The sequence below is a fragment of the Phascolarctos cinereus genome, unplaced genomic scaffold (assembly GCF_003287225.1).
Source record: "Phascolarctos cinereus isolate Bilbo 61053 unplaced genomic scaffold, phaCin_HiC Scaffold_9;HRSCAF=440, whole genome shotgun sequence".
Taxonomy (NCBI): Eukaryota; Metazoa; Chordata; class Mammalia; order Diprotodontia; family Phascolarctidae; genus Phascolarctos; species Phascolarctos cinereus.
In genome coordinates, this window is record NW_027556402.1 from 215,992,651 (window position 1) to 216,009,522 (window position 16,872).

The window sequence follows — 16,872 nt, forward strand, 5'->3', positions numbered from 1 at the left end:
CACTTGAGCAGATCACACAGCTAGCATGTATCAGAGGAAGACCTTGAACTCAGATATTCCTGACTCCAAGGACAGCTCTCTCTCTAATGCTCTTTGCCTACCCCTAGATACAGAGCCAGAGAAGATGTGAACCACGGCTCATTAGAAGAGAAAAAACCCACAGGAATAGCTGTGATGTAAAGTGGCACATTATATAATTATATAAGAGAGCTACAAAGTACTTTGCAAGGTTCCAACTGGAAGGACCAGGCTTCTCAGAGGAGGTGATATTTGATCTGAGTCTTAAAGGATGAGTAACATTTCACCTGGGGAGAGTAGAAGAGGCTAGTGGCAGATAGAGTAGAAGGCATGTTAATTCTAGAGTCAGAGGATCTACATTCAGATCCTGCTTCTGATAACTGCTACTTTTTGGATAACTGATTGTTGGGAAGGTTTTTGTTGTTGTTGTTTTTTATTTTCCTTTTTGTTTCTCCTGACGTGCCTCAATCTGTCTCTACGCAATTTCTTCTTGTTTGTGGTCCTGCGCTTTAAGAGCAAGCAACACAAATCTGTTCCCTCATTCATCCCAGTCCTTCAAATACTTGAAGACAGCAATCATATCTCCCCCTCCCCCAGGCTTCTCCAGTTCAATTCAATTTAATAATTAAATTATTGACTATCTCCCTCCCTGCCGCCATCTTACAAGACTCCTCTTTTCTAGGCGAAACCTCACCTAGTTCTTCAAATGATTCTTATGTGCCACGAACTGAATTTTTTCACCATCCTGGTCATACATCTGACTGATATCATTCCCCCAGTGGGTCTCCCAGAACTGGATCCAGTACAACAGATGAGGTGTGGTCAGGCTATAGTACAAAGTGTCTATCATCTCCCCGGCTTCAGATACAGCCCAAGTTTGCATGAGCTGTTTGGGTTGCTACTAGCTCACTGTTGACACATCTGAACTCTCAGTTCAGGAAAACCCCCCGCTTTTTTTAGATGAACTGCTATGTAGCAACACTCTCTCATATTGTACTTGCAGAGTTGTTTTGTTCAGAGTTTTTTGTGAAAAGTATAAGACTTTGTAGTTAAAAAAATTTACAGTTCATGTTATTAGAAATGAAATTCTAGCTACTAATGATATTTTTGGATAGTCACTCAGTCATTCAGTGTGTTACTCATCCCTCCTCTGTACATATTTGATAAGCGTTCCATCTATGCCTTTAGCTCTGCCATTGATAAAGTGGTCAATTGCACAGGACCAGGTACTGATCCCTGTGGCCCTCTGCTACAGACCTGCTTCTAATGTGCTGCGGAGCCCTTTCTTAGTCCTGGTCTGTCAACCAATTGCAAATTCACCTCTCCATCTAGCCCACACCTCTCCTTCTTATGTACAGTTATAGTAGGAAGAGTTTTGTCAGGTGCTTGGCTAAAATATTCATAAAATATATTGGCAACATTCCCCTGATCTACCAATTTAGTGGCCTTTTCTGAAGAAAAATAAAGGGTTGGGAGAGGGAAGAAGAAATTAAACTATTCCGGTATGATCTTTTTAAAGTTTTACTTATACCTTTTATTTTTACATTCCTCTTTATTTATATATCTATTTAGTTATTATTTCTTTAGTTGATTTACTTAAAATAAAATATACATTTTATTTTTACATCCCTTTTGTTTCTAAATACAATCCTCTTGCTTTTCCCTACCCCCAAAGCCTTCCCTTGTTACAGCTTAACACTCCTACGTCCTGACCCCATTCAGGGCTCTGGCATGCTTTTGGATATACCCTGAGAGGAATCTTGACAGAGCAGATAGAGGCTTGGACTTGGACTTGGAGTCAGGAAGACCTGAGTTCAAATCCTGTCTCATTTGCTAGCTGTGTAACCCTGAGCAAGTCACTTGACATCTGTCTGCCTGTTTCCTTTACTGTCAAATGGGGATAATAATAGCACCCACCTCCCAAGGCTGTTGTGAATCTTAAATGAAATAATGTTGGTAAAGTGCTTTGCAGACCTAAAAGTGATCTAGCAGTGGCAGCTGTTATGCCCTTTCACCTGCCCTTCTTTCTGTCTCCGGATGGAAGATGGAGACAAGGACATTGGGTATGAAAGCTGGAGCAAATGGTTTGGAGGGCGGGGCTCTTCAGGTGGAGTCACCATGGGACACCTCAAACCTCTCTCTCTCTCTCTCTCTCTCTCTCTCTCTCTCTCTCTCTCTCTCTCTCCAAATAGTTCATATTTATGTAGCACTTGATGCTTTATATACATTAACTCATTGGATCCTCACAGCAGCCATAAGAGGTTGATGCTATTATTATCCCCATTTTACAGATTAGGGAAACTGAGGCACAGAGGGGTTTAGTGACTTGCCCAGGGCTACATAGCAAATAAGTAGCAGAATTTGGACTAGAACTCAGGTTGCTTTGGCCTCCCCTACTCCTGCTTCTAAAGAGGAAAAGCAGGTAGAAAGGATGTCTCAAATGTCTCCTTTTCAGTCAGTGGGAGATACAATTTATGGTACAAAGTTGCCCTCTTGTGGCCTAAGATTGCATTTTCCCAAACTACTCTTCTGGAGACTAAGATGCTTTCAGGACCTTTCAAGGGGTCAGGGAGGCAAAATATTTTCATATGGCAAAAAATTGATAGCTATAAACCATATAAACAAAAGTTCTTTGAAAGGTCCTCAATATTTTTTCAGAATATGAAGGGATACCAAAAAGTTTGAGAACTGCTGATGTATATCAACCCCCATATGTTACGGGAATGGAAACTGAGACCTAGATAACTCATAAAGGAAGGGAGTAACTTGCCCAAGGTCACACAGCAACATAATAAGGTCAGAACCGAAGTCCTTTGATTCCAAATCCTGTATTCTTTCCAACACATTGCATTTGCTGCGCAACTTTAGAAGTCATCTGTCCTATTCTGCTGATTTTACAAATAAGGAAACTGAGGCCCAGAGATGGCCCCACTTGCAGGTGCCTTCTGCAGGCAGTCTCTGAAGTGAAGACCAGCTCTGACCACTCCCTAACCTCCTATACATGAGAAGCCAGGATATTGTGCTGGACAGAGATATGAAATTTCAGAAGTGGGAAGGTTTTGGGAAGAAAGATAATGAACTCTGTTTTGGGCATGTTGAGTTTGAAATGCCTACAGGACATCCAATTTAAGATGTCCAAGAGGCAGTTGGTGATGGAGCTCAGGAGGGAGATCAGGGCTGGATTTACAGATCCAAGTCACACAACTTGTAACTAAATTTCTGAGACAACTTTTGAATTCGGGTCTTTCTAAATCCAAATGCTCTATCTATTACAGAAAGAATTAGCAAAACTGAGTCACTGTTAGTGACCTTTGAAAGACGGTGGAGAACAGGAGACATAACTGTGGGACTGACAAATATTTTCCTAATTGTCATAAAGGAAGGGTCTGTAGTCTATATGCTATAGGCCAGTGAGCTTGACTTTGATTCCTGGCAAAATTATGGAACATGATTACAGGAATGGTTACTGAACATCTGGAAAGGAAGTGGTCAGAACAATCAGACCAGACTCACTTGTGTTCCTTTTTTGACTAAACTGATGGACCAGGAAGATGCTATAGAAAATGTTTAGCTGGATTTTAGCCAAGCATTTGATAAAGTCTCTCATGGTATCCTTGTGACTATGTGGGCTAAATGATCATAGCAGTTATTAAGCACCTACTGTGTTTCAGGCACTGTGGGGATACAATAATGAAGTAATGAACATTTCCTTCTCCCAAGAAGCTTCCATTCTAATGCAGGAAGAAAACTAGTACATGTATTTGAATATGGGGAATGGACGACAAAGTGAATAAACAGAAATAACTACAAAGTAGTTCAATACAGAGTATTTAGGGAAGGAGAGAACCAGAATAAGGAGGAAGCAGGAAAGACTTCTTGTAGAAGGTGGTGCTTGTGGAAGAGAGAGATTCTTTGCGGTAGAGGTGAGCAGGGAAGGCGTTCTAGGCATGGGTGAATGGCCACTGCAGAGTCTCGGAGAGACAGGAGCTAGACTGACACATGTGAGGAATAGAAACGTCACTCTTAATTCTACTGGGCTCCAGTGTCCCCTCCTTTGTGAAATAAGGGGATCAGACCCTTTTAAGGTCCCTTTCAGCTCTAATATTCCATGATCCTCTGCAGGTCCTACCAACCTCAGAAAACTATGGTGAGGACCACAGGAGATAAGAGGTCTGAAACTCTAATGGGAAGGGGTTGTTGGAGTTACAGAAGACAGAAAGAGGGAGAAAAAGGGGAGCTATGGCTGAACGCATCACGACTCGACTGTTCTGCCAACACGCAACAGCTAGCTTCCCCTCACTTCTCCATCTTAAACATTTGAGTCTCCTTGACCTGAAAAATTCATCTAACTTCATGAACTAGAAACGGGATAGAAGTGATTGAGGGTTGGTGTGTGTATGTCTGTGTGTATATATCTGTGTGTGTGTGTGTGTGTGTGTGTGTGTGTATGTGTGTGTGTGTGACAGAGAGTGAACAGAGAGAGACACAGAGAGACAGACACAGACACAGACAGAGAGACAGCACAGAGTCAGAGAGAGACAGAGAGACAGAGACAGAGAGATGGAGAGAGACAGAGGCAGAGACAAAAAGAGAGACAGAGAGAGAGATAGACAGAGAGTGAGACAGAGACAGAGAGATAGAGAGAGAGAGAGACAAAAAGGAGACAGAGAGACAGAGAGAGACACACAGAGAGACAGAAATAGAGAGACAGAGAGACACACAGATACAGAAGGAGAGAGACAGAGACAGAGAGACAGAAGCAGAGAGAAAGACATCTCCTACTTCTTCCCTGGGGTTCAGAGAAATTCTCTCTTTTTTTTTTCTGTTCTGATTTGCTATAGAGAAGCTGGATGTTGGCCTCTTTGATCCCCTGCAGTCTGAAATCACTTGCGGGTGATTTCACTCATTATAATAAAGGTCTATTTCAGGCATTCTTCACCTTTTTTGTCCCTTTGACAATTTGGTGAAACTTATGGACAGACCCCTTCTCAGAATAATGTTTTGAATAACTGAAAAAAATGCTAAATTTCAGTTAGAGTTTAGAAAAAATAAAGATGTAATTTTTTTCCATCCAAGTTCCTGAGCCCCCTGAAATTTATCTAAGGAAGGACCTTTTAGAGGTACATGAACTCCAGGTTAAGAGCCTCTGGTGTACTGCACCAAAATATTTTGATTGTTTCTTAGAGGTCATTATAAATGGATATATGTGTGTATACATATATAAACATGTACACACATATGTCTTAATGTGTATTTATAACACACCCACACGTGTATGCAAGCATGTGCGGTTAAGTATATATATGCACACACATCATATAGCATAATATGCACGTGTGTGCATATGTACATACATGTCTATACATATATACACACGTGTATTTATTTACATACACATATAACAAAGGCTCACAGCACAAGGGGCATTCTCAGCTGTTCTGTCTCCTCACAGGACAAAGTAGAGGGAGGTCAATCATAGCCAGTGGCAATCAGGTTGGATACAAGGAAGACCTCTAGTGGAAATACCAAAATCGGGGTGGAAGTGAGCGATTCTGACAAACAGAATTGGCATTTGGTCATCGATAGAGTGTGGGATCTGAGGAAGAGTTGGAGATGGCTCTGAAGTTTTCCACCTGGGTGCCTGGGAGGATCAATGACAGCATCAGCAGCCAGGGAAGCAGGAAAGGAGGAGCAGGTCTTTGTGGGAGGAGGGTGAGGTCAGTTTGGGACCCATGGACAACTTATGCCAACATTGCTGAGCACTAGAATGGGAGACAATGGACACTCTCCCATGTGAGTCTTTAAAAAGAGGACTCATTGTCCTCCCAGAGAGTTTGTTTGGGACCATCTGGGCAGCCGTCTGGAAAGGTTTGGGGAGAGTCCTCAGAACATAGAAAAGTGCCCTCCTGGGTCAGCTCGGGGTCCCGTCTTGGCCTGGGGTGCTGTAGGGGAGGGGGGGAGTGAGCTCCCAGCTTTTTCCATCACTCATTGCAGAAGGTCAAAAGGGCTGCCTGAAGACAAGGAAGGAAGGCTTGGGAATGGACTTCACTGATCCCACAGAACCCTAATGGCCAAAGGCTGGAAGACATAAAAACTCATAAAACCAAAGACCTTTGTATCGGAGTGTGGGAGCGTGTCTGTGTCTCTGTGTGAGTGTCCTCCTTTGCCTTTGTATGTGTGTGTTGTAACATGTGTCTACACACATGTGCTAGTATGTGTCAATGTACATATCTGTGAGATGGAATGCGTGTGAGTGTGAGCATGCATGCACCTATGATTCTTGGGGCTACAAGTGAGGAGTATGAGAAAGAGCCCTGAATTTGAAGCCAAAGTACCTGGATTCAAATTTGGTCTCTTCTATGCCCTTACTGGCTATGTGGCCCTGGCTTCGATTTTCTCCCTTGTGTGTAAAAGGAGGGAGCTGAGTAAGATGAACTTTAGGGCTACTTGCAGCTGTAAATCAGGGATGCTGGAGTACAGTGTTTCCCCAAACTGCCACAATGAACCCTGCAACCCCCCAGATTTGTTTTTCCAATGAACCTTATGTTGCTCATTAATTGGCATTAAAATGATCACTTTAGAGGATTTTACTGCAAGGGTTCTGTCAAAGTTTTGTTTAAGCAGAATTCTACCACTATACACAAGATTGATATCCCCAGTTAGAGTTCATTTTCCTAGTGTCTGTGGCCCATATTTGGAGAACCACTGGGGAATCCAGGCTTTTAGATATATTGTTGTGTTGCTCATGTGCCCTAAGGTGGCTGAGAGTCCCTTTCAATTATATGATCAGTTTAACATAAAAATCCCTTGATGGACCACACTTGGGTGGTAGGGGAATGTTTCTAATGGCTGCCTATACTCTTGTTCTATTCAGCCTTTTTTTTAACCTCTCAAATTTCTACAGGACACAAAGCTTATGTGTGGTAAAAGAGAATTGGGTTCAGAAAGGTCTCAACAGGCTGGAGTGATTTACCAAAATGATTAAATTTGAATTTAATATAAATAAATGTAAAATCCTACATATGGGTTCAAAAAGCAAACTATACCACCACAGGATAGGGAAGATGGGGCTAGAAGACATTTCATGTAAAAAAGACTTGGAGTTTTTAGTAGACTGGGAGTTAATAGCATGAACAGCTAAGTAGTACAATGAATGGAGCACTGGGCCTGGAACCAGGAAGACCTGAGTTCAAATCCAGCCTCAGGCACTTCCTAGCTGGGGGACTTTGGGCAAATCAATTCACCTCTGTCTGCCTCAGTTTCCTCATCTGTAATATATCATAATATATTACAGGGGATCATAATAGCACTCACCTTTCAGGGTTGTTGTGAGGATCAAATAGGATAATATGTGCAAAAGTGCTTTGTAAACCTTAGAGTGTTATAATTGTGTATATACATATATATATAATAAATTATATATATATATACATATATATATGTATATATATACATTATGATACATATAATTATGAATTTGAACTCAGGTTTTCCTGGCTACTGGTCCAGAGTTGCACCATCTAGCTGCCTAGCTATTATAGGAAGCCAGATTTTAGCTCAGTGTAAGCCAGAATTTCCTGGCAATCAGAGCTCTTTTACTCTGGAATGGCTGGACTCCAGAGAGAGTGAGTTCTTTGTCATTGGAGGTATTCAAGCAGATGCTGAATGATGACTTGTTGGGGATATGCTAAAGGGGATTCCCATTCAGGTATGGGGCTGATGAACTTCAAGATCGTGTCCACATCTGTGGTTCATCACTAACTAGCCTTCAGCTTGGCAGAAATCTCCAAGTAGCTTTGGAAATGGATTGTTTTCTAATCTATCTCCAGGTAGAAGTGGAGATCATCCTGTGATTGGATTGGGTTGTCCATATTTAGAGAGGTGGTGGGGGGAGCCCTTTGTTGACATTTGTAGAGTACTTCCTATGTGCCCAGCACTGTGCTAAGGGCTTTACAATTATTATCTCATTTGATCCTCACACCAACCCTGGGACATAGGTGCTATTTCCCTCCCCCACTCCCCATTTTACAGATGAGGAAACTGAGGCAGACAGTGAATTGATTTGCCCAAAGTCACACAGCTGGGAAGTGTCTGAAGCCAGATCTGAACTCAGGTCTTCTTGGTTCCAGGCTGGCACTCTATCCACTGCACCACCTAGCTGTCCTAAAGTAGAGGGGAAAGGGAAAGAAGGGGGTCCCCTGTTAGAAACCTCTTAACAGCTATGCTTAAAGAGGCCAGAGCTTCGCATTAATTCTGCTTGCTGAACTCAGCATCACGGGAAAGAGCCCTCTGCTTGGATACTAAATGACTTCTCTTTTCCAATACTGCCACAGCTCTGCAGCGGGCCCATAGCTTCCAGCAACTGACTTCAAACAAATACCAAAACTGGAGAAGAAAATTCCAATCCAGTAAGTCATCCTCTATCACCGGGTGCGGCAGCAACTTTCTGTTCATTCTTCAAGACCAGCTGCCTCATTTCCCATCCCCTTCTTCTCCTCGGAGATTGAGGACAAAAGGAAGGGGCTGGGGGCAGGGTGGGGAGATGATTTTCTTTGTGTCTGTGCAAGGCCAGATGGGAATCAGACCTGTCTTGGCTCTGCAAACATCCCCTCTTCACTTGCTACCCCTCACCACCATCCCATCCTTCAAAGAAAATCACTGCAGTGGGGCCACATGCTAGGGGTTGGGACATGGGAGTGCAGGGAAGCAAGGGGTGGGGTGACATGAGAGCTTCATGCAAGTTTATACAAATTAACATGAAAATGAGCAGAATCCAGCTGCTTTAAACTTTTTTTTTTAAATTGAAAACTGAGCACGGATAGCACAACTAACTAAACTTGTTCAGACATTCAAATTAATTTATTTCAATGCAAAAAAGAATTATGATTTTTCAGTGCTTCTCTCTAAGACTGAAGTTCTCATCTATCCTTTTTTAAAAACAGGCCCAGCCAAAGTCAATCCAACAAGCATTTATTAGACATCTACTGTATGTTGGATGAAAGGGAGACAAAGATGACAGAGAGAGAAAGAGACAGAGACAGAGAGAGACCTAGAGACAGAGAGAGACAGAGAGAGAGGAGAGGAGAGGAGAGAAGAGGAGAGGAGAGGAGAGGAGAGGAGAGGAGAGGAGAGGAGAGGAGAGGAGAGGAGAGGAGAGGAGAGGAGAGGAGAGGAGAGGAGAGGAGAGGAGAGGAGAGGAGAGGAGAGGAGAGGAGAGGAGAGAGAAGAGAAGAGAAGAGAAGAGAAGAGAAGAGAAGAGAAGAGAAGAGAAGAGAAGAGAAGAGAAGAGAAGAGAAGAGAAGAGAAGAGAAGAGAGAAGGAGAGAGAGAAGAGAGATGGGAGAGAGAGAGAGAGAGAGAGAGAGAGAGAGAGAGAGAGAGAGAGAGAGAGAGAGAGAGAGAGAATTCTTACCTTCAAGGAGTTTATATTTTACTTAAACGGTACAACATGTGTACAGATAAGTTATTACAAGAGACATCCAAAATAATTATTGGAGGAGGGTGGGATTAGCAACTGGGGAGTGAGGAAAGCAGGCAGGAACTACCCAGCTTACTCCCTGGTGTAGGGCAGAGGGAAGGTAGTTGGTTCAGAGGCCAGCAGGGTTTTCTGGAGATGCCTGTTTCTTCACTTGTAGAATGAGGAGTTTAGACTAAGTGACCTCCAAACTTGCATCTATGAGCCTAAGTTCCTAAATCTACCTCCTAGAGGCCATCTGGCTTCCTCATTACCTGTAGGAGAGTGAGGTTAGAGAGGAGGTGAGATAACCAAGGAAGCCAGAAGGCTCCTCCCACTCCCCCCCAAAAAACAAAGGAAACCCCCCCCAAGATACAAAGCTGTTTTTTCCTTCTAGCCCAACTCCCTGGGCAGTAATGGGAGGAGGAGGGAGAGAGGAGGCAGGGAGGGAGGATGAGTCATGAAACACTGTCAGCAGTGACCCGGCTCCCACACCAGCCTTCGAGGGTCAGTAGTCACACAGACCCTGCTCTGACTCCAACTGTTTGACACCCACGTCTGTTCTGGCTCTCCCACCCACTACTGCCTGAGAACCTGAACGGCGACTGTTGTCCCAACTAGGGACCAGACGGCAAACAGCACAGAGGGGACGGCCTCCTACTTCCCTTTAGCCTTCTGGGAGCCCCAGGGCCAGGGAAGCTGCCTCAGTAGGACTGGGGCACCAGCATTTTGTGTTGACCGGGCCCCACCTTGCCCTCCCAGGAGTGCTTTGGGATATGAAATAAATACTTAACGTTGAGAACCAGAGATCTGGAAGGCTTCTTAGACATCTAGTCCAGCCCTTCTTTCATAAAGAAAGAAACAGAGATGATGGTCACAGAGTCAGTTTGTGGTGGTGCCGGGATTAGAACCCAAGCCACCTGACTCCCAATTTGGTGGGGGTATTTTTCTTTAAAAAAAAAGTTTTATTAATGCCTTTAAAAATATTTATTATCACATCTCAACAACTCATTTCCTTGCAACAAATCACAGCATTTAAACAAAACAGATCAACCCACTGACCATGTCTAAAAATGTATGCCCCATTTCCCACCACCTTGCTGGCAAGAGATGAGAGGCATGTTAGAATTATAAATCCCTGTTGCTCTTTTCAATATGCCATGCTGATTAAAGTGAATTAAAATTATGGCAGTAAAGAAACTGAGGCCCAGAGGAATGGGCTTATTACAGTAGTCTTCTGACTCCAAATTCAGTCCAGTCCTCTTTCTATCATCCATAGTGCCTCTCTAAGGTGCTCACTGAGATCTCTTCAAGATCTAAATCCTGTGCTTCTATGATCGGTAGAGCGTAAGATCCTTCAGGGCAGTGGCCCTCACTTTTGTATTTGTATATGTGCCACAGTGCCTGGCACAGAGATGTTTTATAAATCTTTGCTGTTTGATCCATCTGTAAAATGGGAGTAATACCTAATTAATTCACAGAATTGTGGATAAAACAATATGGAACTGGGATCAAGTGTTCCTTGTCCTGGCGAGGGCTGTGTTGACTTAAGTTCCAGAACGGAAGAGAAAAAGATATTCCTAACCAAATTGAGAAAAGCATCACAGTTTAATCTCAGGAGAAAAATCTCAGATAAGCCATTCCAAATGCATGCAACATGTTCTGCGAGTTTGGAGGCACTGGAATAGTTACTATTATTCAGAGGAACTGGGAGAGGCTTTGCTGTGGGCATGTTTAGTTCCCCATGACCTGAGTTTCCATCTTGGGATGGAAAGAGGCGATGGTGTTACTGAGCAGTCAGATGGGAGAAAGGAATTGAGTACAGGTCAGAGGAGACAGGATGCGGGTTTAGGCTTCAAGTATGTGTGTGGGAGGGAGGCAGACAGGCAGACACAGATGGTCTGGGATTCTCAAGTTGCCTTACAATGGTCAAGCAGTAGGTGTTTTAAGCCTTCCAGAAGAAAACAGCAGCTGCTCAGTGAGGTAAACGATCGTAGGATTGTACATTTAAATCTGGAAATGACAATCTAGTCCAGCTTCTCTCATCTTACAGATGAGGAAACTGACACCCAGGTTTCTAAGTGACCTTGGCCAAGGCCACCCAGTAGCCAAGCCTGGACTGAAACTCTGGTCATGCCATCCCAAGTCTAACCTTGATGTACAAGATGGGGTCGGCCTTTTTGGTGCTTTATAAACACTTGCTGTTTGATTAAGCATCCAATAAAATGGAAGAATGCTTGAACAAATTTCTTGTCTTGGTCAGGGCTATGTTAACTTAAGTTTCTGCAAAGGAAGACGATGAAATCCCTATCTGGTCCTAGGGAAAGCAACACATTCCTTCTTTTTTTGTTTTTTGTTTTTTGGTGAGGCAGCTGGGGTTTAGTGACTTGTCCAGGATCAAACAGCTAGTAAGTGTCAAGTGTCTGGTCTGAGGCTGGATTTGAACTCAGGTCCTCCTGACTCCAGGGCCAGTGCTCTATCCACTGCGCCACCTAGCTGCCCCCAACACCTTCCTTTTTTTTTAAAAATGATCTGGTGCATTTAGCAGACTTTAAACTTAATAACATTTATTAAGTCAACAATGTGGAAAGGCAAGTCCATCAATTAGTAAACATTTATTAAGTATCTACTATGGATCTTCCTGAGTTCCAATCTGGCCTCAGACATTTACTAGTGGTATGACCTTGGGCAGGTCACTTAACCTTGTTTGCCTCAGTTTCCCCATTTGTAAAATAAGCTGGAGAAGGAAAAAGCAAACCACTACAACATCTCTGCCAAGAAAACCCCAAATGAGGTCAGGAAGAGTCAGACAGCTGAAAAATGACTGAATAACAAATGCGTCTGACACTGTGTTGAGCACTGAAGGTATAAAAAGAGGGAAAAAAAACCCAGTTCCTGCCCCAAAGGAAGGTAATAGCCCAAAAAGCTAGTGAGCTCTTAAGCTGTACTAAGAGACAAGTAGCCTCTGGGAGAGGGGAGTAGGGAGATTCAGGGAATGTGAAAAAAAGACCATCCATATGTGTATACACACACGTATTTTTTTTTAAAAAGAAAGACAAGTAGCAAACATAAGGAAGGAGGTGTGATCATGCTACCGAGGTCAGAGCACATTTGAAGAACCAGGCTCGGTTCTGAGCATCACATTTTAGGAGGGATCCTGACAAATGGAGATACATCCAGAGGAGGGTGGTGTGGAGTTTCCAGTTCAGGCCACATGAGGATGGGTTGGAAGAAGCAGGGGTGGGCACCCTGGTGGTGGGCCTAGCAGTCTTCAGGCACTGGGAGGGCTGTGGTGTGGAACAAAGAATTGGGTTGTTGTTCTTGGCCCTAGAGGGCAAAATTTACAGGGAAGATGTGGGTCCCGTGGTGGGGAAAACACTTTCTAATGAAGTTCCTAGTGATTAGCGCTGTCCAAAAGTGAAGTGTGCTGCCCTGGGGTGTGGATGGTTCTCCTTCACTTGAGATTTTTACCAGAGATGTGATGACTCTTATTTGTTAGGGGCATTTGGGGGGTGGGGGTGGGGATTCTTGGTCTAGTAGGAGGTAGGGCTTTTAAAGTTCCTTCTGATCTTTTAGTCTACGATTCTATAAAGTGCCAGGAAAGAGATAATGGGTTTTATTGGGGCTTCCTCTAAGATGAGAGAAAGAAAGTAGTTCCAGCTGGGAAGACAACCCACAAGAAAGCCTGTGGACACACTCCCTCCAATGCCCCCAGCTCTTTCTCTACTGGGCATGGGAGTCAACCAGGAAAAGAGGGAGAGGAAGATGAAGAGACAGGAAGGGAAGAAGGAGAGGGAGGGGCCAAAGGTGAATGCCCGTCCACCCGGGTCAGCTTTGTGAGCCCAGAGAATGAATTCTTGCTCTTCAGCATGGGTGCTTTTGCAGGAGCTATCTGTAGCTCTGAGGGTGGCCTCCAGAGGGAGCTCCAAGGCTTCAGGAAGATGTTCAGAATGGTTTGAACAGCTCTGAGGGAGGGAGCTTCCCTGGAAAGTTGGCTTAGGGGACGGAAGCAGGGCTTGGCTCCCTCTGGGAGAAGGAGGATGGAAAGAGAAGGGAAGGGTGGGCCAGAGAAGGCCAAGGACAGGGCAGCCCCTTCTGCTTCATGGACCTAGTTATCAGACAACCCGCTGAGGGCTGGGACTGATCCCACGGCCAGTGAGGACCCCAGGACAGAGCTGGGAATCTTGTTCCTTGGGGCATTGAGGGTGGGGACCCCCAGACTGGGGGTGGTGGGAGGGTGTGGCCACGGAAGTGGCAACGGCTGAAAAAAAGTTCTAAGGCTTAGAAAGAGAATACCTCATCTATCAAAGAAGGCAAGGAAAGAAAAAGAGATCAGATGATGGACATTTGAGGGACCCCCTTTAGAAAGGACAAGAGGAGGCTTGGTCTGTCTACTAAAGGACCTTCTGCCCATAGCGTGGACCCTTTATCCCTAGAAATGCAGCCCCTCCAGAGGTGGCAAGTTACTTTACTCACCTCTGAACCTCAGTTTTCCTCATCTCTAAAGTGGGGCTGATGTTCCTTGAAACCCCTGTCTCATGGGGTAAAGCCATGAGGAAAACATTTTGTAAATGTACAGTATTTTAGAAAAGTGAGCTGAGCTGGCTGGTCTCTTTCTCAGTGGCTTTATTCATTCAGTAAGCATTTTTGTAGTGCCTACTACACACCAGACAGTGTTAGGTGTCAGAGATACTGAGACAAAAATGAAATAGTCCCTGTCCTTCCCCCCCCCAAAATGTAAGCCTTTTATTGAGGAAGGGGGAATACCACACAGTACTTAGAAAAGGGTATATAAGCTATATTAAAAGTATAGAGTAATCAATATGTACATACATTTATATAGAAAAATATAAAGTAAACACATAGGGACTAGCCAGTGGCAGGGGGAAGGGCATCACAGTGACTTGTGAACAAGCCTGCTTCTCTGCTGAGTGGAGGCTTGCCTGAGTAACCCATTCCCACAGAGTACAATGTAATGGAAAGGGTTTTGAAATTAGAGTCAAAAGACCTGGGCTGAAGCCTGGCTCTGGCACATGTTAATTGGCTTTTCCATCTCTGATACTCAGTTTCCCCGTCTGTAAAATGAGGGGTTTGGGACTAGGTGACCTCTGCTACTGTTTAAGAAGCTTTGATGGGAGGGGGCAGGGGGATGGGGGAGGGGGAGGATGAATGTCCACACAGGGTGAGAGGGCTTAGACCCATTGAGGAAGTGGTTGGAGCCACCATCAAAGAGAGGGCCTGAGAAAATGTTCCTACAATTGATTAAACATTGATTGGCTCCTAGCTGGCACAGTGGATAGGCTGCTGGCCTTAGAGTCAGGACCACCCGTTTAAAGCCCACCTCAGATATTTCATAGGTCTGTGACCCTGGGCAAAGTCATTTTAACCTCTCCCTCTCTGCCTCAGCTTCCTCATCTGTAAAATGGGGGTTTTAAAAAGCACTCTCCCTCACAGTCAGTGACCCAAACAGGTAACCTGAGACTGAAGTGAGGCAGCATCACGTTATAGGACGGAGATTTGGGTTCAAATCTTGTCTCTGCTACTTACCACCTTTTGACCTTGGATAAGTCACTTTTTTTTTTGGTGAGGCAATAATTGGGGTTAAGTGACTTGCCCAGAGTCACACAGTTAGTGAGTGTTATGTGTCTGAGGTTGGATTTGAACTCAGGTCCTCCTGACTCCAGGGCCCATGCTCTATCCACTGCGCCACCTAGCTGCCCCCAATAAATCCCTTTTCTCTGGTATTCAGTTTTCACATCTTTAAATTGGTGAGAGTGATTTGATAATAAGTAAGGGGAAGGGAGTAACACACACATACACACACACACACACACGCACACACATTTGTTTTAGATTAGGTCAATATACCCCTTTTGCTTCTGGACAGGGCATGACAATCATACACACACACACACACACGCACACACATTTGTTTTAGATTAGGTCAATATACCCCTTTTGCTTCTGGACAGGGCATGACAATCAGTTGGAACTCTTCAGACCATGACCACCCTTCTGTGACCACCATTTCCCTACATATGTTGTCTCCCTCATTTGCATGTAACCTCCTTGAGGCCAGGGACAGTCTTATTTTTTATTTATATTCCCAGTATTTAGCACGGTGCCTGGCACGTAGTAAGCCCTAAATACATGCTTTTTGTTCAATCATTTATTTATTTCCAGCTTTAAATCCTGCCCGCCTCTGACTCATCTGGGCCAGAACAGGAATGCTTGAACCCCAATTTTTTTTACCTTTGTCCATGGCTCTTTCTACCCCCCCCACCCACCATCTTCCTGTTGACAGTGTTCTCTGAGCAGCGTGTCTGCTTTGGGGTGCCAGCTGAGGAAGAGGCAGGAGGACAGGATGTGGAAGGGAGCCCTAGATCAAGGCTTCCGGGGAGTTGGACTCTACTGTGATACTCCCCCCTTGGGGAAAATAGGGAAGGTGGGCAGAGGGGGCAGCCCCAGTATTGTCAAGAGCTGAAGAGCCTTCCCTGTAGAAGAGGGAGGGTGGAAAGAGAGGAGAGAGAGGAGGAGGGCCCTGGCAAGGGCCTCAGGCTCTAGGCAGGAAGAGCAGTAACAATTGATTCATAAATCTTAGTGTGCGGGAGGAATTGGTCCAATTGCCTTTTTAGGTCAGAACACATTCAAATGTGGACTGGGCAGGAGGCCTGGGTGGAGTGGGTGGCCAGCCTCCAGCCCCACATCTGCTGGGGAGGCCAGGAGTGAGTGGGCAGGCATAGGCCTCCCCGAGAGAAGGGGGCTGCCCCTCCAGCAGTTCCTTGTCACCCGACCCCTGTCTCCTTACCCATCTTACACTTCTCCCCTTTCCCATCGCAGGATGGCTGTAAGGGAACTACCAGAAAAGACTGAAGTCACCTGGGGATTTGCCTCCCCTGTCCCCAATTAGAAAGAGGACAGCCCACCTGGAAAAGATTCACATGTGTGAATCTCAGTTATATGGCAGATGACTTGCCATTTCTTTGAGTGTGAGAGAATGAAATGGGTGTGTAAGAGACAATGCGTATGGAAGACAGAGAATGAGCAAGGGAGGGAGTGTGCATCAGAGAGTGAGTGAGATTGGGTATCAGAGAGAAAATGACTGAGGTGGGGGAATGTGAGAGAAAAAAATGTGTGTGTGTGTGTGTGTGTGTGTGTGTGTGTGTGTGAGACAGAGAGAGATAGAGAAAGAGACAAAGAGAGATGAAGAGACAAAGACAGAGGGGAGGGAGAGAGAGAGGGAGAGGGAGAGAAAGGAGAGAGGGAGGGGGAAAGGGAGGAGAGGGAGAGAGAGACAGAGACACAAAGAGGCAAAGAGAGACAGAGAGACAAAGACAGAGGGGAGGGAGAGACAGAGAGAAGGAGAGGGAGAGGGAGAGAGAGGGGGAAAGGGAGGAGGAG

General features: G+C 44.8%; 1 protein-coding gene across 1 annotated transcript in view; it reads left to right on the plus strand.

Annotated features, from left to right (window-relative positions):
• MICAL2 (microtubule associated monooxygenase, calponin and LIM domain containing 2) overlaps positions 1–16,872 on the plus strand; it is a 268,887-nt gene that overhangs the window by 178,762 nt on the left and 73,253 nt on the right. Inside the window, 1 exon segment of the mRNA XM_078148458.1 lies at positions 8,352–8,426. Coding sequence (XP_078004584.1) covers positions 8,352–8,426 — 75 coding nt within the window.